General features: G+C 40.0%; 1 protein-coding gene across 1 annotated transcript in view; it reads left to right on the forward strand.

Annotated features, from left to right (window-relative positions):
• The window catches only part of cpa6 (carboxypeptidase A6), a 39329-nt gene extending 17910 nt beyond the window's left edge, over positions 1-21419 (forward strand). Inside the window, exons 3-11 of the mRNA XM_007886898.1 lie at positions 904-1028; positions 9374-9488; positions 10861-10962; positions 11050-11154; positions 15563-15673; positions 16642-16732; positions 17939-18141; positions 19708-19792; positions 21052-21419. Coding sequence (XP_007885089.1) covers positions 904-1028; positions 9374-9488; positions 10861-10962; positions 11050-11154; positions 15563-15673; positions 16642-16732; positions 17939-18141; positions 19708-19792; positions 21052-21239 — 1125 coding nt within the window. The 3' untranslated portion in view covers positions 21240-21419. The remainder of the gene's footprint in view (positions 1-903; positions 1029-9373; positions 9489-10860; positions 10963-11049; positions 11155-15562; positions 15674-16641; positions 16733-17938; positions 18142-19707; positions 19793-21051) is intronic.
• Positions 21420-24109: the final 2690 nt, after the last annotated feature.

Here is a 24109-nt window from a genome sequence, read left to right on the forward strand (position 1 = left end):
CCATAACATACTAGTCGTGGAATGTATTTAAGGAAAAACTTGAGGGAGAAGTGAATATGAGGGGTATAGGTTAGAGAAACAGGAGGAGTGTGGAGTATAAACATCTGCACGGATTAGTTGGGCTGAATGACCTGTTTCCGTGCTGTATTATTGTCCTGGAACTATACTGTGCTATTCTGAAACACATTTCTGAAGCAAAATTCCTCCTCTGCCTTTATTGGATTGGCTTGGAGTTGGACACAGGAAATGGCCACGTTCTGGTTGTGTCACAAGTGTCTGCTAATGCCGTGCCTCCAACCTCCTCAGACACTTCATCTCAGACTGTTGGGTGGGCCAATTTGTCAAATCGTCCTGTGTTTGGGTGGGTGGGGTACGTGGCATTTCTTTCATCTGGTCAGCAGGAGCAGGAGGTTTTGATCTCTCCATTCGGATTTATGGGATACCATTCTTCTGCTCAAGCAGCATGCACCAGCCATATTCCTAATTGGCTTGGTAGCAAATCTAAAGACTTTTTCCCTGCGCTCCAATCCGACATCTAGGTTTCCTCATTTTTGGCGTCTTGTGGCCACTGACGCATATGGGCATCAGTTTACCCAGCAGTAAGTAGGAACCTAGCTGTTGGTCGATTGGCGGATCACTTTTCCGGGGGTAATAATTCCTTCAAAAAATAATAATAATAATAATTTGGTCATTCAATCCACGACTATTTGTGCAATTGGCTGCCGCGTTTCGCCCACACAATATAGTCAATTCACTTTACAGTACATTCTGTGAAGCGCTTTGAGACGTCTCGAAGATGTGATAAGGCGCTATATCATAATGCAAGGATTATTATTATTATATTATATATTGTAACTATAAGAGCGAATACATATAAATTACAGGTTGGTTCCTGCACTATAGGTGGATTTATGGCAGCCTGTCAGCCCCTCGTCCATTGGTCTCACCACTGTTGTGGACATACATGTACCTAGGAGCAGCTGCCAGCCATTCCTTCTCTCACTCCAAGAGGCTGGAATCGAGTATGAGTAAGTTTTAAACAATTTATTAAATCTGCACTTTCTGGTGCAAGTGGATGTTTACAACTTAACCAAGTATTATTGAAAGTAAAAGATTTAGCTTAAAAAANCAAAGCCCACGACTGCAGCCCCAGAGCTGGTAAAGCACTTTGTTTTGTACATTCTACTTTTCCCTTCCTTTGTGCTCTGTTCACCACTTGCTCTTCTCTAGCCAAAGATCACCGCAGAGGTTTGGATGAAGAAAGGCCTTCAATCCATTCTGCCCTTCAATCCATCCAGACCGATGGACCACCAAACTTCCTGTCTTCCATCTACAGTATTATGCTGTTTCTTGAATGAGTCCACTATCCTTACCTAGCTTGCTGGTGACCCGTTCCAGCTGTTAATCACCCTCCATATCAGGAAATATGCCCTGGTTTCAGACCTACAAACACTGCTTCACAATTGTGGACCTTTAACCCTTGTCCTGCTGTCTTGGTACATTTGAAAGTAGACTGGGCACCTTTTCTTATTCTAACGTATCTCCAGAATGACTCTTCCTTTTGAATCTACTTTCCCTCTGTTGTGTGGGGAAGGTGGCTGACTTCAGTTTGCTCCATCGAATCGTTCTCACATAACTCATTCTTTGCATCACAGCAAAAGCTCCTTTTTGACTAAATCAGCTTCAGACCAAAGCAAGAGAAACCTTACAATGATGTCAGTTTTGTAATACCATAGTTTATGAGAATTGACTGTATCATATTGTCAGGCATGAATCATGATTGTATTCTAATAAAATGTTATGTGTGATATACACTTCTCCTTTATATCGTTCAGAATTGTAATCCAATACTGATACTATTTTCCTTATTAATAATAATAATCCTTATTATTATGCAACACCTTTCATGTCGGGAGAACATCCCAAAGCATTTCACAGATATACTGTGTGATATGGGCGAATGCAGCAGCCAACTTATGCACCTCAATGTCCCTCAAAAAAGCCATGAAGTGAATGACCAATTTTATCAGGTTGGACTGATGGCCAGGACACCAGGAGAAACTCCCTTCTGTCCTTGAATAGTGCCATGGGATCTTTAACTTCCTCCTGAACCGGTAAATGGGTCCTCAGATTAACGTCTCATTTCAAGGACGGGACCCCCAACAATGCAGTGCACCCTGAACACTATATTGGAGGGTCAGCCTGGTGCACGTAAGTTTCAAGTACCGACATGGGACTTGAATGCAGAACCTTCTGACTAAGAGGCAAGAGTGCTATGAACTGAGCCAGACTGATACACAGCCTACTGCACTGCTAAACTATTTGCCTTTGGACAGTAATAATAGACCACCTAATACAGCTCAGTGGAACAAAGTATTGAAGTATGTTCTGCTCACCTGCCTTCTGCATTGAGATTCTCTCCAGTCAATATGCCCAAAGGCTGGGGAATATCGGGTACATAAGTCTTTCTGATTATGTTGCCATAATTCCTAAGGGGTTGAATGCTATTGATGAGAGTAAAGGCAAGGATTTGCATGTGATGTCTTCAGAGATTTTGACTGGCCAAAGAGAGTGTGATTTGTAGTTTATCAGGAATAACAATGCAAAACAAAATATCATCCATCTATTCCTCTGCCTCATTTAGAAGAAACGGAGTGAAGATTTTATTTCAGAAAAAGCAAAGGTAGGAAACCTATTATTGATATTCTGTACTATAGAAAATCCAACATAAACTATTTTTTCATAATAAGATCTATTTTGCAACTATGCTCTTTCTGTGTTACACACACACACACACAGCTGTTTATTTTTGCAAGGATTGGAAAACCAGCCACTTGCCTCGAGGCCCTGTTTGGCACCTGATCATAAACCACCACAGCAGCTTGACTTCAAATGAGGTAGGTGCAGATGTACAGCTTCCAGCAAATGTTTGCCCTGCTTAACAGGATCTTAATAAGATATCTTATCCTTCTTGCTTTACACCGACCTGGCTGTTCCCGTTTCTCAGCAAGCGCTGACCTGCTTCATGTCCTCTGTTCTATCTGCCATATCAGACATGCTGCACCTACTCTCTGGAACTCCATCCCAGAGTCCCTGCAACTCCCTCCCTCCCCTCGTTCAAGGCACTTCTCAAAATGTAATTCATTAACTACGTCATCTTTCCCCACCCCTCTCTGCTCCCACCCGCACCTCCGGTGCCCAGTCAGCATTATTAAGTGCTTTGAAACATCCTCCTGCTGTGGAGTCCTATAGTTTAGTGGTTAGAGCACTCGCTTCCGAAGTGAGAAGACCTGGGTTCGATTCCTGGGTAGGACGAAACATTGGGCAAAGTTCCTTACTCCACAAATCTCTGTTTACCTAGTTAGTCGATTGGCGGATCGCTTTTCTGGGGGTAATAATCGCTTCAAAATAAATAATAACAACAATTTAGTTACTCAATCCACGACTGTTTGTGGGACACTGTTGTGTGCAATTGGCTGCTGCGTATTGCCCACAAAATATACAGTCAATTCACTTTACAATATATTCTGTGAGGCGCTTTGAGACGTCTGAAAGACTTGATAAGGCGCTATATCAAATGCAAGGATTATTGTTATTATTAAAGGTGCTGTATGAATGTAAATTATATTGTATTGTACTCTTTATTCCCCCTATTATCCTACTGCTAATCTATTGCTAAATCTTATGTAGTCAGTGTTTCTTACCCTTGTCCCTGGCTATTATCCCTCTCACACACACCATTGCCCTTTCTCTATGATCCTTTAAACCTCGCTAATTCCCACTGTAACGCGATGAACTCAATCTCTTTCTTCTCTCGTTAATTTATTCTCTCTAATAGCCTATTTTCCATTTTTGCATGGCCGCCCTGGACACCCAGATGAACAATCAATGCTGTTCTTTTGCAGATTCAGATTCTCAAAAGTATCTGTAGGGCAACAGCCATGATAAAGACAGCAACCTTGAAAGAGAGATGGATGTTATTATTCCAAGGAATCTTGGTGCAGGAGATGATTCAGAGTTAGCAAGATGGTTCCTTGATTCTCCTGGATGTGAGACTGGTAGCTGAGAGAATGCTAAAACTGTGCTTCTGTGGATTAAAAGTAAAAAAAAACATTACGCTGTTTGAAATGCAGACTGGAGTTTAGTGCTGATATCAAGGCTGCAGTGTTGCATTACAGAATGCTTTTGTTAGTCATATGTCTGTCACACATGGAAACCCATCATCATGGTTAAGAGTATACAAACCAGACTGAGAAATTCATGTATGTCACCTATACATGGAAATTTCCATGTCTGGAATGGAATGCTAATGAGGCACCTGATCAAAGGTGAATAATTGGTCTAATTATTGTGTTGTCGAAAACACTCTTGAATTTTATGTAGTCTTAGCAGGAAATGGGTTTGATGTTCCATGTAATTTATCGTCTCAAATTGCAAAATTAAGATTTCAAACCAGCGTTAGAAAGCACGTCTTTATCCCACCGCTGTGTGGCTTTTTGTTTTCATGGCGTCAGTTTTGCTGTGCATTGCTGATGGAACTCTGTGCAGTACAATGCACAGAAAGAGGGCAGTCTCACACAGGCAACAAATCAGACCATTGTAACAGAGTTTAGAGACATCCCTAACAACAGTACGATTTGATTCTGTTCAAAGCCGAGCAAATAGATTTCGCTTTTTATATCTTGCTAAACGTGTCTTTTTGCTGCACACTGTCACGACAAAGGGCCATTTTGTTTCTCATTGTTAGTTAAATGTGCAAGTTACTCTTTAACTAAACCAAAATGGCCTCAGGGATTATTCATAGCTAATGTATTTTTTAAATCACAAATCTGTTTCTATTTCAGAAATATAGTTCAGCATATTCCAAACTTTTTTGCAGCGAACCACATTACTATTAATAACACTGCTTCAGATGAGGCGTCCTTTGGGTGAGATGTTAAACCAAAGACCTGTCTACTTGTTTAGGTGGATGTTAAAGATTCCAAGCCACAACTCAGAAAGTGAAGGGAGTTTCTCGTCAACAATCCCCGAGAAAACATTGGTCATTCACTTCACTTCATGGCTGTTTATGGGATATTGCTGTGCACAAATTGGCTGCTACATTCACCTACAAAGTGCATCATCGCTAAACATTACAGTGTATCCTGGGAAGTGCTTTGACAAAGCAAAGCCTTGGGCAAGTTTCCTTATTTCACGCACCTGATAATAATCCTTCAAGAAGAAAAAACAATAATAAATTAGCCACTTCAATCCACAACTGTTTGTGGGATTGGCTGCCGTGTTTCACCCTCAAATATACACTCAAATCATTTTACAGTATATTCTGTGAAGCGCTTTGAAACGTCTAGAAGACGTGAAAAGCGTTATATCAAATGCAAGGATTTTTTTATTTAGATATCCTCCTGAAAGACACTGTGTCAAATGTAAGGGTTATTATTTAACAACCAAATGGAACGTTTCACTCACTTCTTCTGTCTCAATTTCAGATTTTAATGAGGAAGGTATTAGCATATCAAATGGCTGAAGAGAAAACTTCAAGGACCCCACTGTTTGGCAGCCGGTTCTTATGGTCATTACTGATACTATTTAAAACCATGAAGATGTGTAAAACTTCACATTTTTACATACAACTTCAGGGCTCCAGCGCAATGTCATTGGAAAAACTGCTGTAGCCAGACTTCTGAGTCCGTCTGCTTTGGTGACTAGATCACAGTTCAGGAGGAAGAAGAGAGGGTAAAGGTGGAAAGTACAAAAGGATTGTTTATGTAGAAGAGACTGTCAAGCGGAGCACCCAACAGGGGGTAGGCTCTCCTTGAACTTCTCTTAACCCAATTGTTAATTTAGGCTTACACCTTTTACAAAGTTAACTTCCGTAACTTAACCCACTTAGCTTAATTATCAACATTTGTTATCAGTAGATCACTCTTTCCAATTTATACTCTCAGCAGTCCCAACTCTGCTTTGAGTCCACTCCACTTTTTGTACAAAACACTTTGTTAATTCATGTGCAAGCATGAATCTTTTGAAGCTTATATTCTTGACACTGAAAACATTAAAATCGTGCCTTGCTCGCAGATTTTCCTGTACAATTTCCATAGGGTTGGACTGCAAATAGTTTAATCCTTTTGTGATCAATACTTGCGTGTTAGCTGTCAGACAGATGTGATTATTACCTATGGGGAATGTATCAGATTTCACATCTTGTATGAAACAGAGAGATCCTGTACCCACATCTTCTAGATTGGAATATTAAGTGTCAGCCGGTGGATGATTTAGATTTTCTATCTGCTAGACACCTGAATTTCTTATGAATTACTGTCTGTGTTACTTGCCTGAGCTTCAGTCCGTCTAATAGATTTTACTTGCTGATTGATCTGATACAAACAACTACATGCGAAAAATAACACTGTTTTTGAACCAACCATTCATCGTAAAATCAATTTTATTCTCCTTTGGTACAGGATCCAATAAATGATTTTTCGAGCACCAAAAGATGATTCCATTTAGTTTTGCTAGTCCAAATACTTACTATCTTGTTTATGGCAATGACAGGGCTTTGTAGGAGCTCTCCTAGACTACCATTGGCGCTTTCAATAGATTAATCAATATTCGTTTCCATATAATTTATTTCCCCTAGAAATTGTAGGAATATGACTGAAATGGAATTAACTTTGTATTATGACATTTGGTGAATTAATGTGCATCATTGGTCAGTATTGTCCATCTCTGAAACACCTTTATGCAAATGACACCATTTTCTCATCCTCTACTTTCTTATGTTCTTTAATTGTACAATGTGCACTGACTTCACCATACTGTTAATAAATTACTGTTATTGCTGTGCAACAAACATGTGAGAAAAGCTTCTTGCACACCAACCTTTGTTCGGGTAAAATAAGTGCTCAATGCAGCTGGTGGTCAAGTGCTGAGCATCTGTCGTACATTAAAATGTTTCCATTCACTGCAGGAATCCCAATGCAGAAGTTGTAAGGTTCAAAATATTTACCAGGCAAAATAAGGTCTCATTTGCTAAGTGTGGCAATGCAGTGTTTCTTTGAGGCAATGAAGATAAATCAGTATGAAGCTTGTCAATTTTTCATTGTAATGGGTGGCATATATTTTTTACAAATTGCTCTATCTTTTGCTAATTTATCTCAACAGCTTTATCTTCAGTCTGAATCAGCTGCATCTGAGTCCAGCATTTCACTCACTGGATAGATTTATGCACTATTAGTAATGTCAGATATTTTATGCTGATGTGTTACAAATACTGAAACCAATAAATATAGTTTGCGTTAAGCTTTTCTGTCAACGCTGTTTGAAAACAACAAGAACAACAAGGACGCCCCAAGGTGTTGAACAGTCAAGGATCAAGAACCGAGCGTTGGGGAGCAGGGTTGGGATGAGGGAGGGCAGATGGGGTAGGAGGGCGGCTGAAGGCACGGTTTGAAGGAGGCAAGGGAGGGAGTTGAGGCAAAGGGATTTTGGGATGGAGTTTCAAAGAGTGGGGGCAGAGTATTTAATTATAATTAGAAAAGTGTTTAATTATGATTAGTTTTGAAAGTTTTTTTTACATTATCCAGTTTTGTTGTGTTGATTTTTTTGCTATATCTAAAAATAACATTTAACAATGGAAAAAATGTCAATACTCTAGAGATGTTACCCCTAGAGGAAGGAATCAATACTGTAGGCAGTGTGATAGGCTTTGGTAGATAATGCAGATGGAAACCTGCTTTGTTCCATTTAGGCCTGTGTTCAGTTCTGGGAACCACACTTTAGGAAGGATGTCAAGGTATTGGAGAGGGTGCAAACGAGATTTACCAGGATTGTACCAGGATTGAGGAAACAGAAACAGAGGGGTGGTGAGGAGAATCTTTTTCACACAGCGGATCTGGAAAGCATTGCCTGAAAGGATGGTGGAAGCCGATTTGATAACAACTGTTAAGAGAGAAGTTCGATAATTATTTGGGGAGGACAAATTTGCAGGGCTATGGGGAGAGAATGGGGGAGTGGGATTGATTTGGATAGCTCTTTTCAAAGAGCCAGCACAGACATGATGGGCCGAATGGCTTCCTTCTGCTATATAATTCTATGATTAATAATAATAATAATATTCCTTGCATTCTATAGCTCTGGTACGCTTATTTCCCTTTCACGTCTAGAACATTGTTTTTTGTCAGGAATAAGAATTCACAACAGAAGTTTCTTTACTTTTTTCATATAAAGTCATGGGATTCATTTCTAATAATTCTTCACGTAACGTTTTCGATGATGATAAATTGATGATGATGATGATGATGCAAAATTTTCCATTAATTGTATTCTCTTCCCTTCCTGGATTTTGGACGAGCAGTTTGGGAATAACGTTCACAGTATGTCTTGACCTTCAAGCTCTGCTTTTATTAAGCAATTTGACTAAGATACTTTGAACTTGACCTCTGCAGGACTGGCAGGTGACAAGGGAGGAAGAAATAAAAGGATCAATCGTGACTTGAAGAAATGCATCTCAGATAGTTATTGAGCTAAAGGCATTGATAATAATGATGGAGAAGTCTGTGACTCACTCTCAATTTACAGCAAGGATACAGCAAGGGCGAAACCTTGGGCAAGTTTCCTTACTCCACACGCCTAATAATAATCCCTCCAAAACAAAAAAAACAATAATAAATTGGTCATTTTCAATCCATGACTGTTTGTGGGGCATTGCTGTGCGCAATTGGCTGCTGCGTTAGCCCACAAATATACAGTCAATTCACTTTACAGTGTGTTCTGTGAAGCGCTTTGGGACGTCCTCCTGACGTGAAAAGCGCTATATCAAATGCAAGGATTATTATTATTATTGTTATTTCTGAAGACGTACAAATAGTTTTGCTTGTAGTCGTTTATTAAAAGCACCGTCTTTATTAATTGCCAATACGTTTTCTCCATAGTCACCAAAAAATGTAACGCAATGATTAAATTCAGTCATCTCATTCTGCATCGTCAAATATCTTCAAGTTACTTGTGTGTACTGTCAATAGGGGTTGAAAAACTACATACAGTATAACACATGAGCTCCTCAGAAAAACTGCAGCATAACTGGTTCCATGGGCACACGGCGAACTTCTTGCAGAGAACTCTGTGCACCACGCTAACTTGCCAATACTTGGCTCTGAGATGATGTCTGATCAAAGCCATGGTCTCGCAGGTTGGCATGAGACTGCCATTTTCTTGATGGGTGCAACTCAAAACAATTCCCTGGTGCTACTCCTCAAACCTTGGCTTTTGCCAATCTACGCTTAATTAGATGTGCGATAGGAGTCAGAGCTGTGTTCTCCGACCCAGGTGACTCTTTAAGTTGCTTAAGTACTAACAATATGTATTGATTTTTCAGGATCCTGATTTCTGATCTTCAGAGACAAATTGAAAAGCAAACAGACATCACCCCTTCTCGCCAACGAAGATCCAATCTTCTCTACAGCTATGAAGTCTACCATTCTTTGGATGAGGTGTGTACATCCTTCAAGTTACACTAATTCTGAACCAGTTTTATCTGACATGCAGGTGAAAGAGGTGCACTCTTCAAATTTCAGATGTCTTCTTTCAAGAGTGAAGAGCCTAAGCTTATCTAATCTTCACTCACAGCTCATCCCTCTAACAATGGAGCTCATCTGCATTGCTCTCCTCTGGGACTTGAGCATCTTCCTTGTGTTGTAACAGCTAGAACTGTATGCTGTACAGTAGCCTATGGTTTTAAAAGGCTGTGGAGACTGTGGTAGACTGGGGTAGGAAGGGAAGCAAATCCAACATAAAGGTCTCTTTCAGAAAGGGACTTGAGAAGTTCTCGCAAAAGGATTTGGAGATGATAGATAATTGATGAGATAGCTGTTTCCTAACAATCATTTGAGAAGTTGAATGGCTAGATGAATCGATGGTCTGCTCCTACCTGAACCTTTTACGTATGTTACCAGCAGGAGCCTTAACAATAACAACAACAAATTACATTTGTCTTGCGCCTTTCACGTCAGGAAGACGTCCCAAGGAGCTGGACAGTCAAGGATCCACACCCAAGTTGGTGGTTGCGATCGGGAGGGGTGGAGGGCGGGGAGGGTAAGGGTAGGAGGCTGACCAAAAGCATGGTCGAAGAGGAGGATCTTGAGGCAGGCCTTAAAGGAGGCAAGGGAGGGGGTTGAGGCACAGGGATTGTGGGATGGAGTTCCAGAGAGTGGGGGCCCAGACCCCAATTAAACCAATTTAAAAGAAGATGATGTGCATGTATTTGTTCAATTTCCTCATTGCGCATTTTATTGCAAACTGTAACTGTTTGAGAAGGATATCCTGACCAACAATCATCCAAATAAAATTGGTTATTCGCTTCATAGCTATTTGTGGGACATTGCTGTGTGCAAATTCGCTGCTGAGTTCACCTACAAAACATACACTATTAAATCCTGTGAAGCGCTCAAAACATCCTCCTGATGTGAAAGGAGTCCTGTAGCTCAGTGGTTAGAGCACTCGCTTTGCAAGTGAGAGACCTGAGTTCAATTCCAGGCAGGGCGAAACCTTGGGCAAGTTTCCTTAGTCCACACGCCTAATAATAATCCCTCCAAAAAAAAAAAACAATAATAAAAATTGGTCATTTTCAATCTATGACTGTTTGTGGGACATTGCTGTGCGCAATTGGCTGCTGCGTTCGCCCACAAATATACAGTCAATTCACATATACAGTGTGTTCTGTGAAGCGCTTTGGGACGTCCTCCCGACGTGAAAAGCGCTATATCAAATGCAAAGATTATTATTATTATTATTAAGAGATCAGATGTTAATACACTATGTCCTTTGAATAAATGTTTCACATAACTTCTCTTCTGAACTTTTCAGATACAAAACTGGATGTATCAGATGAACAAAACGCATTCACGTCTTATTTATCTCTTCTCCATTGGCAAATCATTTGAAGGACGACCTCTTTTTGTTCTTCAGGTAGTGTCTTCTGGTTAGAATAGTTATTTTAACACGATAGTCACCAGACAGCTATTAGGAGCGCTTAATGTCCAATTTTGATTTCAGCTAGGCAAGAGATCGCGTCCATTGAAGAGGGCAGTGTGGATAGACTGTGGCATTCATGCTAGAGAATGGATTGGGCCAGCTTTCTGTCAATGGTTTGTGAAAGAAGTAAGTAACTAAGTTTAACCAGCTAAAATTGATTACACATTCCCCCATATGCCATTTAATACAATACAACTTTACAATGCATTTTACAACAATAACAACTTGCACAATATAGCATTCTTCACGCAGGGTATCTTCTCACAGCACTTATAATTTACATTTATATTATGCCTTTCATGTCAGGAGGATGTCCCAAGTCACTCGTCAACCCTGGCTTGACACCCAAGGGGATAGGAAGGGAAAGATGACCAAAAGGAAAGGGCTTGAGACCATTACTTATGTTAAGTTGATGAGAAGGCAGAATAATGACCTCTTGTGCCTTTTGAAATAACCAGGTCAAATTAATAAATGTTCTACCCCAGGCATTAAACCCAAGTGCAAAATGTTCACGGGGCACTGAATGACACCAAAGTGAATTATCTGATCAGGAGCACTCCAGGGTAATTCCACTTTACATCATTCCAGGTAATGAAGGTCATAGGTTCGTATCATAGACATTCATCTTGAGTCCCACATAGTGTGTGAGATATTCTATGCGATATTGTCCTGAAAAGGTTCATGTATTTGATTTCCCAGGAGTGTTGTTCCTTTTTGGGGTGGTGGGGGGGGGGATAACTGAATGATGGTGATATTAAGCTACTAAACAATACAGTCAGTGACTTACATACATCAAATTTATCTATTGATCATGTTTCAACTAGTTATTACAAGAATTAAAAAGAAATTCTGCAAATGAAGCATTGATATGGGGAATATTATGAATAAGATTAGGTCTCAGTTTATTCAGGGAGTGAGGGGAGGAAGAGATTGATCCACATTGGCTGGGAAGAATGAATGATGGTTATGGTGTCTGTGAGAGGAGATATAAGGACATGTGGTTTATTCTTTAATCAATATCTCTTCCTGATCCACATTAATGTTCTTTGATTTTTGTTCTTATGGGATCAGCCAAGCATCCCAAAGGAACATCATATTAGAAAGGTTTCCTCGGAGCTGCGATATCCAAAGCAATTCCTATTCCCAGTGCTTGCTTCTTTCCAGAGACAAAGGCTTGTGCAGTTTCAACATCCCATAACTTATTGGATATTTTCCTGTTGAATATTTTTCCTCTGTACCCTGTGATCCCTTCCGTTTATTGTTGTGTTGTAGAACACACATTAAAAATATTACTAAGCAGCAATCTCCCATTCATCCAGTAACATATGGCCTTGCAAATTTTATAAGATTCTGATAAATCATGTGTATAATTTAACCCTAACCCTAATAATTACACAGATTGTACAGCACTAAAACAGATTGTTTGGCCCAACTAATCCATTCCAGTGTTTGTACTCCACATGAGCCTCCACCCCTCCTAATCACCTCATCTTAATCCACATCCCATATCCTTCTGTTCCCTTCTTCCTCCTGTATGCAGCGAGTTTCCTCTTAAATGCATTGGCGTTTTCTGGTTCAACCACAGCTTCCGACAGCAAGTTATATAAGTGTCAACATCGTTATGGAGGTTATTCTAATTCCATCAGATTTGTTCAGTGTGTATTACATATACTTTGTGGTAATAACGATTAAGCCAGAGAGGTCAACTATAAATAAGTCAAAATTCTCTTATGTTTTCACTATATGCATTACAATACAATACAATTTACCTTGATATTGTGGCTTTCCTATAGTGGATTTCCTCTTCCAATTGAGAGGATATCTCAAATCATTTGAGCTGGTGGAAATCATTGGGGTGGAAGCTGAAGTGAGTGGGGAGGGAAAAAATGGCTGAAAGTACAGCAAAGAGATACATCTGGAGATGGACCTTGAATGAGAGGAAGGAGAATTATAGACTACAACTATTGCAGAATTGGATTTCATTAAAACCTATGCAAATATTATAAATTTCCAGGCCACCTAGTGTGTTTAAAGTCAGCCTTCCAAATCACATTGGAAAATAGAAATACAGTACATAAAGACCAAAAAAAGATCAGAGAACATAGAGCAGGAAATTGCTTTGCCAGTTACAGTATAACTACTCTCAGATTAATTCCGAAGCCACTATGATCTTTGAGCTAGATTATCAAAATTGTTGCACTCCAACAAAACACACTCTGTTCTCTATTTAAGGAACACTATTAAAATGTGTTTGGAAATAATCCCCCTCTCGAGGGCTGAATATTTCAGCAAAGGCTTGGTTTGTAGTTGTGAGAGGTTTATTGATGGGATTCTGTCAGTTAGACCAATATGGCTGAATAAGCTCAGAAATGCTGTTATTGTTGTTTTTAAAGTTTTCCCCTTTGAGGAGGTCTGGGCACTGCCATTATTCAGAAGTAAGGGAAAGTTTTCAAAGCATTGTTAATGTATTTAGGAAAGCTATCATTTCGACCCCATAAATTCTTCACATAATAGGATAAGCGAAGGTGCTACAGACAATGCTGTCATTCACATCATTCCAAAGTCTTGAACAGCTTTCACTGTTCCACAAGCAACCAGAGTGCACAGGAATGTAGAGGCAAGAAGGAAACAGGGAACTTTGATCGACATGTTGAGGAGATACTCTGTACCCAGCAGCTGGGAGAGGTTAGAGAATTCCTAGGAAAATTGCTAAGAATCACTCCGGTTAGTTTTAAGTGTGCTGGCTGTCTGCAACCACCAACGCAACAACTATAATAGCAGAGCTCCTGGGGGTAAGCAAAAGAATATTCTGTATTTGGATGTTGACTCAACATAGGAGGTGGATGGGGCGCAAAGGGAAAAGATGATTCAGGTTTTGACCTTCAAGAGAACTGCAGCCCGGTTGAAAATCAATATGACAAGCAGAACAAGCTGCGAGTCCTTGTGCTAAATACCTTCACTGAGTATTAACAGCCTTTGTGGATTAAAGAAAATGAAAATACCTTTGATAGATAGGTCTTGGCCCTAGGAAGAAGATTCATGTTCTTTCAAAAGCATGTTTTACATCCTCATAATACAACTTCATAGGTACAGTATAGCTAAGTCACAAGATCAATATTGGAGCCTCCCATTCAGTCATATCAAAGCCCAGGACACTTGAATCCCTGTCCTTGCAAATGAATGTATAAAGGATAAATGTCTTAAAAGATAATTACATATCTTAAATTGCATCTCATCTCAGCTTTCACGGTTATATTTCTTGTACAAATCGGTAGAAAATAGAACTGATTTGTTCAGCTGCTGACTGTAAGGATTCTTTATCCAACAGTTCTACAGCAGCAGCTTTGTATGTCCCTTGGTTCTTTCAATATAGATTAAGGTCCTTACTAAATGTCACCGCAAGCTGCCCTTCACGGAGAGGGTTTAAAGGGTTGTATGTCCTTTAGAATTGTCTTGATTAAACATTATAAAAGGGACAGCTGAACACACCTCAGTTGAACACATCTCTTGTTACTCTGTTTAATACGTTAGAATTGTGGTTTAGAGGGCAGCCTTGGGGGAGACTTGCAAAATGTATTCTCTTGTAACATTGTGAAGTTCCTCCCCATGACATGGCAAGTGCTGCAGACCTGCCGCAAACTAATAAAACGGTGGAGCAGGCACAATGGGCCGAGTTGTCTACCTTTACCTATAACCACTAAGGACTCCATGTCCTGTAGCTCATTGGCTAGAGCACTCGCCTTGCCAGCAAGAGGAGCTGGGTTTGATTCCTGGGCAGGGTGAAATGTTGGGCAAGTTTCCTTACTCCACACATCTCTGTTTACCGAGCAGTAAGTAGGAACCCAGATATTAGTTGAATAGCGGATCACTTTTCCTGAGGTAATAATCCCTATATAAATAAAAGAAAATGTGGTTACTGACTCCACGACTGTTTGTGGGACATTGCGGTGTGCAATTGGCTGCCGTGTTTCACCCACAAAATATAGTCAATTCACTTTACAGAATATTCTGTGACCACTTTGAGATGCCTCGAAGATGTGATAAGGAGCTATATCAAATGCAAGGATTATTATTTTTATTTATAACAATGATATGTGAAAAACAATGCCCACTTGCCTGTTGTACTCATTCATGACGACACTGAACAAGAACTTCATGATATCACAGAAGGATAATTTAAAAACAAAACGGCCACATCTGGGCTCCCTCTATTTAGCTGTTTGAAAGAATAAAGCAGAGCAATACGAGGTGATTGAGAGCCTCCGTTAAGTATAAAGTTAAGAATAAAGTTATCTCTTTTTGTTACAATTAGGATTAGGATTCAAACATCTGTTGAGAAGCCAAATTGCACAAATTTACATTGACATAGTGTTTTTCACATCAGGTGGACATCCCAAGTTTAATAGACTACAACATATATGTAAAAGATAAGCCCTAATGTGGCAGTAAATTCAGATACCTCTTCAGATACGAAAAGTACAGTTTGTTACAAGTTACAATTGCAATGTTTAAAGTGAAGTCTCTTCCCTGTTAGGCTGTTCAGACGTACCACAGTGATCCCATGATGAGAAGGCTTCTAAACCAATTGTATTTCTACATCATGCCTGTGTTTAATGTAGATGGCTACCATTATAGTTGGACAACGGTAAGTAAATCGTATGTATTTATTTCTTAAGCAAATCCACCAAAGGTCACTTGAACGATATTGTTTTGTTTTAAAGAAATTACTTGCAACTTGCAGGCTTATGCCTTTATAATTAGATGTGTCAATGCATTTTAAGATCCAATAAACGTCATGTATATTGGATCTAAACAGGAAGGCGTGTAAAGAAACTTACTGGATGCACAACTGAATTTTTAAAAATGACCATATGCGGTTTCCATGATGGCTCAGCAGGTTCCTTTAATGAATAATTGAGTTGTACAGACAAGGAACATACCCTGCTTTGTTATGAGTCAGTTAATCTCAACCGGGACACCAGCAGTGCAAGAGGAATAGCTTTCAGTGTCCTGGGTCAGGGAGGGAAAGATCAGTGGGAAATTAGTCAGGGTTCCTGTTTCGGATTACTGTCCATCAATCCCTGGTGGAAGTGCACATGTGTGGACATTGTAAGGCTTGGTGGTGATACCACTGCTAATCCCTGGTGGGACTCAAGAAAAATCAAGGATTACCCATGATAACAAACATTTGGGTGAGGTACCAGAGTCCTGCCAGCATCTGTGGATTCATAGATCAATAGAAAGAAAAATGCCTTTAGGAAAAAACTTGAGGCAAGTAAACTGGAAGAGAAAATTAGTGAGACAAAAGAGGCCACATGTTCTCTTCGACCGTGCTTATAGACATCTCCCACCTCCGCCACTGTTAAGTGCTCTGAGACATTACCCTGGGTGGAGGGCGTTATATAAGTGCAAGTTGTTGCTGTCCTCAGCACTGAAACTCCGGAGAAACTAGTTTGCAATACAATTAAATACAACAATACTCAGCATGACAGTAAGTAACTTCTCGCTTCTGCCAAGATTACAATTGGAGTGGAGCTTTCCTTTACGAATCGGAATTCTGATAAATATAAGTGTTTTTTTAAAAAAAAGACAATTTTTTTGCTTCCTCTTCAGGATCGGTTCTGGAGAAAGACTCGTTCTAACCATACCAACCTCAGCTGTCATGGAGTTGATGCCAATCGTAATTGGAATGTCAAGTGGTGCAGTATGTAAAAACAGAACACTATTCGTCTCCATTCGTTTTAACTGTATAAACGTTGAACTTCAAATTTATACCCCAAATATTTGTTGCTGAAGTGGTGAATTTGTGACATATGCAGGCTCAACTGCACAACTTTGGTTTAGCCTCTATCCTGTTTGCACCTCATCCCCTCCGCTCCACCATCAACGGCCACACTTTCAGCAACTGTGCCCCGAAGCTTTGAAACTCTCTCTTAATCCCTCCATCTTGTTCCCTCCTTCCTCTCTTTTAGATCACGACTGAAGACTAATGGGTTGTAACTGATGATCATTCAAATTGAAAAGTATCTTAAAAATAACTATTTGCCGGAATTCTTTGCTTCTCTCCTAAAGACGGGTGGGGGGGGGGGGGGGGGGGGGACTCTTGCTATGGCCAAATGTAGCATCCAACGACCTTTGGTACCTCAACCAAGTAGTCCTTCCTCACATGTAAGCCTAGTCAGTGACAGTTGCAAATAAGATTCTTTTTAAGTCAATTCACTTTACTGTAGATTCTGTGAAGCGTTTTGATACATCTCAATGACTTGATAAGGCGCTGTATCAAATGCCAGGATTATTATTACTATAACTGTGGAAAAACAGTTTTAATGTATTCTCCCCAAATGAGCTCATTAACTCATCAAAAACAACAACTTGCAGGCATATAGTGCCCTTCAGGCTGAGCAGCATCTCGGAGCGCTTTGAATCCAATCACTATCTTTGAAAGTTTATAAAATGTTGGGGAAATCCAAGTATTACAATTAACCTGGGGCCAGGTTTATTCTGGTTATCTTCAAGGTAGAGCTGTTCAGGAAGCAGTGTGAGGTGTAGGATCCTAATTTCCAGTCTTTAATGTCACAAGCTGGAGGTTGGACACTCTCCAAAGGCTCAGTTCCTACACGAAGCATTCTGGCTATCATTATCTACTGCGGAAACACCTGCCATCAGCAAAACAAAACCAGGGTCCTGAGGACCGATAAAGCTGCGATCTCACACTCCATGGTATAAATGATTGAAAATAATTGGCATCTCAGCTGTAATGTTATTTAAGAATTCAAACCACAATTTTAATACCCTTGTGCATCATCTTCAAAGCTTATAACCTTGTTAACATCTCTTCAGTAAGAGTAAGCACTCCCTCTTATGCATCTCCCTGCAGTTCATATTTATAAAAATTTTTATCACTATTTAGGTGAAGGTGCGTCCCTGCATCCGTGTGCTGACACGTACTGTGGGCCTTTGCCAGAATCTGAGCCCGAAGTAAAAGCTGTTGCGGACTTCCTTCGTAAACACAAGAAACGAATTAAAGCATATATTTCATTCCATGCATATTCACAGATGTTGCTGTATCCATACTCCTATAAATATGCAGTCATTCCCAATTTCAAGTGTGTGGTAAGTAGAACAACCAAGTTAGCCTGAGACTTTGAACTCATTGATCATATAAGAGTCAGCCTGACAGGGTTTGCAGCACTCTTGCTACTGAGTCAGAAGTTTGTGGGTTCAGGCCCCTTGTCTGAACGTACATCCTGAAACTTTGGAATCCTCTCCCTCAATTCCTCTGCCTTGCCCCCTCATTCCCCTTTTTCAAGTCCCGCCTTAAGGCCTTCCTTTTCGATCGTGCTTACGGTCGCCTCTCATCAATCAATCATATCAATCAATTTAGACAGCACAGTTGTTCTGTAGAGAGAACACAGGTTCAAGTCTTCGGCAAGGCAAAACTTTAGGCAAACTTTCATATTCTACATGCCTATTTACCTTGCAGTAATTAGGAACCTGGTTGTTAAGTTGATTGGCGGAATGCTTTCCAGGGCAATAATCCTTTCAAAAATCTCTCTCTCTCTATATATATATATATATATAATAATAATTTGGTCAGTCAATGCACGACCATTTGTGGGGCACTGCTGTGTGCAATTGGCTGCTGCATTTTGCTCACAAAATCAGTTCACTTTACAATATATTCTGTGAAGCGCTTTGAGACTTCTCAATTACGGGATGAGGCGCTATATCAAATGCAAGAATTATTACTATTATAAACTTTACAAGATTTCTGTTTTCATGGTCTTTAACCTGCATACAGTATTATCCACATGAAATAAGCTACAGGCAACAATCATAATCTTTTAATTTTTGGCTTCTTACTGTCATAAGAACATTAGAAATGCTAGATGAAAAAAAGACCAAGGTCCCTCCAGTTCACCTTCTACCTCCCGGTCATCGCGTGCACATATGTCCCGAACTGTTATTTTACCTTTTACGTTATTTTCGATACAGGTAACAGTAGCTATTAGAGACAGAAAGGTGATCTAGATTCATGCCTTCTTTGAAATCAACGACATCCGGCTGAAACCATTTTCAGATTCTGTGACTATCCAACCTTTATCCTTGGCAATGGAGAGTTGCAGCACTGTGTGTGGTGTGTTTCAAAAGTGTCTGTCCTATGAGTATTGATTTTAAAGATCAAGACTTCTGAGTCCTCCTGAGGAGCACAATTTGCATTTGCTAAAATAAGCAGCGTCTTGGGACGTCCTTCCAATGTGAAAGGCGCTATACAAGTGTAATTTGTTGTTGTTGTAAGCGTGAAACTCATGTCCAGGCTGACACAGTGCTCTGAGGGCGCTGCATTGTCAGAGGTCCTGTTCTGCAGGTGAGCTTCAAGCCCACCCTGCCTCTTTAGGTGGACATTAAAGTTCCCATAGCACTGTTTGAAAAAAGAAGGGAGTTTCTCCCGGTATGCTAGCCAACAATCCACCCAGATAAAATTGGTGATGCACTTAATGGTGGAACATTGCTGTTGCATTTGTCTTTTAAATACACAATGACTACACTTTACAACTTTATAGGAAATTCTGTGAAATATTCTGCAACATTTCAACATGTTAAGGAGCTATAACAGATGCAATTATTCTTAAGGATTATTATTAGAAGTAACATACTATACTTTTTGTTTTGTTTCAGGAATCTGCAGCATACAATGCTGTCAAAGCTCTTTATTCAGCCTATGGTATCAAATACAAACATGGACCTGCATCCAGTACTTTATGTAAGTTTTTTTTTTAGATCCCAAAATCTTTGGGTTTCTCAAATTCAGTTCTCTAATATTACTTTAGAAGGACAGACCCAAACGTGGTTATCAGTTGTATAACAAATATTAACAGTATGAAATGTATGTAGCAAAAGTTATGCTGGAAAGTTGTAAGCATTTCTTTCAGTGCCAGAAAAGAGTGTGCCATATAATGTTGTACAGATACCAAGAAAGGCATTATTTCTGGGAACAGGTGGGGGTGAGGGGTTATAGTCACAACAACAACAGTAACAATTTGCCCTCCACACAGGGTAGTGTCTCAGAGCTCTTAAATTCTTCAATTTCTTCATCACTTGCAAAGTGTTAGCAATATCATGACTTACAAAAAAATTTATATGAAATTGTTAAGAGTACATTTTACAATGTTTTTCAAAAAAAACTTTTTATTTGGGGTTCAGCAAAGTTTGCATTATGTCTTGAATCAAAGTGCAGCACATCTAATATTTGGCGGTTTAGCCAAGCAGAAGGGGAGAGCCGAGGAGTATGCTCGGAGGAGACTTTGGAATGTCGAAAATGTGCAGCAAATGAACCAGCAACTGTAAATGAAAAAATAAGGCTAAGGTTTTGGATCCTTCATCAGAGCGCTCATTGATTTACCTGCTCTGATTTTCCAGTATAATTCTAGTCTGGTTTAGTCGGTAGCTTAGTTGGTCTGCATCAGAAGGCTCTGGGTTCAAGACTCCACCAAAGGACTTGGAACTCATATAGTTTTGCTGACACTCAGCTTCAGTTCTGGGGATGTAATGCATTGTTAGACTTGCCGTCCTTCGGATGAGATGTTAAAACCGAGGCTCCATCTGCCTGTTCAGGTGTTTGTTAAAGATCCCACGAGACTAGTCGTAAAGAGAAGGGAGTTTTTCCCGGTATGCTGGTCAAAAATCTCCCTGATAAAATGGTCACTCCTTTCACATCTACGTACAAAATTGGCTGCCTCGTTCACCTACAAAACAGAGTCACTATACTTTACAGTGAATCCTTTGAAGCACGTTTTGAGACATCCTGGTGAAGTGAAAGGTGCTATATCAAATGCAAAGATTATTATAATTATAACCTGTATTTTTTGTTTGAAGTAACCTTAGTATTTAAGAATATTTATATGATGGCAAACCAGAATGAACATATTATTAAAAAACATTTTGCTATGGTAACTCAGTGCATGTTAAATTCCTTCCAGTACCATTTATTAAGGTTTAATAGACTTCCCTCTTCCCTTTCAGATATCAGTTCTGGTAGTTCTATTGACTGGGCCTACAAGCATGGCATTCCCTACGCATTTGCATTTGAATTGCGAGATACTGGATATTATGGATTTTTGCTGCCAGAATCTTTAATTAAGCCAACATGTACAGAGACCATATTAGCTGTGAAAAATATTACAAATCGTATACTGCAGAAATGTCCCTGACCATCTGTCACCCATCATTCATTTTTTTCTTATGTGCTTATGTCTATGAATGATACGTTTTTTTTACTTGAATAAGCCAAACTAAACATCATTTTATATACAGCATAATGGTCATATTATGGTACACCTTTACAGGACACCAGAAACAGCAGAAATGTGACAATAAAATTTGTGAATATACTGCAAAAAATGGTTTGTTCAGCTGGGTATCTGACACATGCAGAAATGCATCACCATGCTTAAGAGTATCCAAACCGGACTGAGAATTCCACATGTGTATTCTTCCTACACATGGAAATTTCACTGTGTCTGGAATGGAACGTGCACTCTCTCCCTAGAGGGGTGCATTCTGCTTACCTAATTCCATGGAGTTCAACAACAACAACAAGTTGGATTTATATAGGGGGCTCAGACGCTTCACAGTGGTAGAGATGAACATTGAGCTGGGGTGGGGTGGCAGGGTGGGGAGATGGCCATTTCGATACAGCCACATCATACATGTGTTTCACTGGGAGGAGAGAGAACACGAGGAGACAGAGAGGTAAAGGTAAAGCACAATTTTAGATTTCGGAATCAAAAAGAGAGCCCCTAACCTACTGCACCAGGAACCCTGCAACCTTCTTGTGCCACTGTTTTAAGCTGAAATTTAAAGATAAAGAGGGCTGAAGCAGAAAGATAGAGGCAGGGAGTTCCAGAGGTTGGGGGCATAATGACTGAAGTCTCAGCCACCCATGGCCACTGAGTTTGGGATTAGCTGGACCTTGTGAAGGTTGGAAATGGGGAGACCAGTGAAGAGTGAACTGTGAAGAGTGCATTTGAGAATGCGCAGATTGGAAAGAGCCAAGGCTTCAGGACCCCAGAGTTTATGTGGAGGTAATGCTGGAGTTTAACCAGCTAAAACTGCATAGCTTGCCATTGATATCACTGTCTGGCAAGCTTTCTACTGTTAGTTGACTTAGAACTACCGGCTTTGGCTTACAGGGTTAACAGAAGCTGAGTGGGAAGAGTCCCTACCCCTAGTGTCCTTCCAAGTCCTGCCGATGAACTAGTCTGACTGTGCTGTCATCAGCAGTGCCCTGGAGTGCTGGGGACCCACCTTCTCAAGGAGAGTTATACATACACTGGAAAATACATTATGAAGTATCGGTTCTGTGTAAATTTTGTGAAATTATGGTTATTTCAGCCCAGGAAGTTATCTAGATCACTTCTGAACCAGATGAGTTATCCAGATCACTTCTAAATCCAGATGAGTTCACACTGTTGATTTTAAAATTAAAACCCAGTATGAGTAAGATTAAATACCATCAAGGTTGAGAAACTGTTGGGATCTCAACTCCCAGTGTTCAAGTCAAAAGACCAGACAATAAAGTTTTGTGGCTAAATCAGTTTATTCAAATATAAGCACAGCAAAAATACATAAAACATATACTGGAGCAGTCAGCGTGCTTTGGTTCCGCCTCTGTGTGCCTGGTTCCCTGCCGACTCTGCCGCTTTATGTCAACAACTTTTCAACTTTATACCTTTTTGTTCATCCAATCAATTATCAGGCATGTAGGCCTTTCACAACTGCGCAAAGAGTCAAGCGCGCTGTTATTTCTGTTTATCCCAAGAACCGGGCGTTTTGACTACAGAACAGCTTGTATCCTCCCAAGGCCAATGGTTGTCTTACTTCAACATTTCATATTGACCACTTCTTTTTAATCAGACAAAAACAACTTATGTTATTAACAGGTGTTGAGCAATGCTTTGAGTACAAAATGGTGTTATCCGCCATTTTGATTCATATAAACAAGATTAACAACTTAATGTTTACAATTTTATGCAGCTCTGCCTTAAAGCGTTTCAATACATATATCATATTCTAACAAAACCTTGTGTGACTCAGACTTCCATTTACTGTTTAAATAATACAGGCTCTGGTGTGCCATGAAGCACAGATCCCAGAGAAGCACAGATCCAAAAACATTCACACTTTGTGTATGCATCAGCATATATAATGCACAGGAGAAATCAACTAACATGTGAGGTTAGCTAAGATGTCACTTACTAACATCATGAGTGCAGCAATTTAATTTTGATTAAGATGGTGGTGGCTTTCTTGTACCTTATCCAGTTGCTCGCCGAAAGGGAAAAGACACACTCGGATTTTCTAACCATGTTTATAAAGCCAATATCCCAATGGACCTCGTTTCAGGGCAAACTATTCCAGAGATTATTCTGGTGTCAAACTCCAATCAGAACCGAGAACATTTTTTTAAAAAAAGGAATCCGTCCTCTTCCAGGTTCATCACTGAGGCACCAATTCCAAACAAGAAAAAACAGGCGAAACATTCCTGAGAGCACCCACTTACTGCGCAGCTTCCCCATTCCTCAGTCGACTGCATGTGGCAGAGGCGTATGCACGACAAATTTTTGTGGTCTCTGACAGTTAGCTGCAAGAGTAGAAGAAGGTCCATTGTTTTTACATTTCACTTTGACCTATCGTACACCTATAGTGCAGCTGTAAACAGAAACTGCTGACTTGTCTTTGGAGTATGGTAAATATGTGTGCACATTTAGTCACGTATGTGCATTGCTCTCTTTTCTGGTCTGTTCTTTTGAAATTGTAATCCTTCAAAAACAGTACTGGAAAACTTGCATTTTATGAACCCCATCATGTAGTTAAATGGCAGCTGGTACATGATTTATATAAAGATGTGCTGAAAATTCTTGGATGTTTCTGGTTTTCATGAGTACGTATTCTCTTGATGACTTCTGTCAGCCTGTATCGTCAATCAAGCGTCCACAAGGACGTCGCCTGCCTTTCTTAGCCCTGCTGCCACAAATGGCACCAATCTATGTGCCTGTTGCTGCAATGAGGTCACGAACCT

This window comes from Callorhinchus milii, unplaced genomic scaffold (genome assembly GCF_018977255.1).
Source record: "Callorhinchus milii isolate IMCB2004 unplaced genomic scaffold, IMCB_Cmil_1.0 Scaffold2, whole genome shotgun sequence".
NCBI lineage: Eukaryota > Metazoa > Chordata > Chondrichthyes > Chimaeriformes > Callorhinchidae > Callorhinchus > Callorhinchus milii.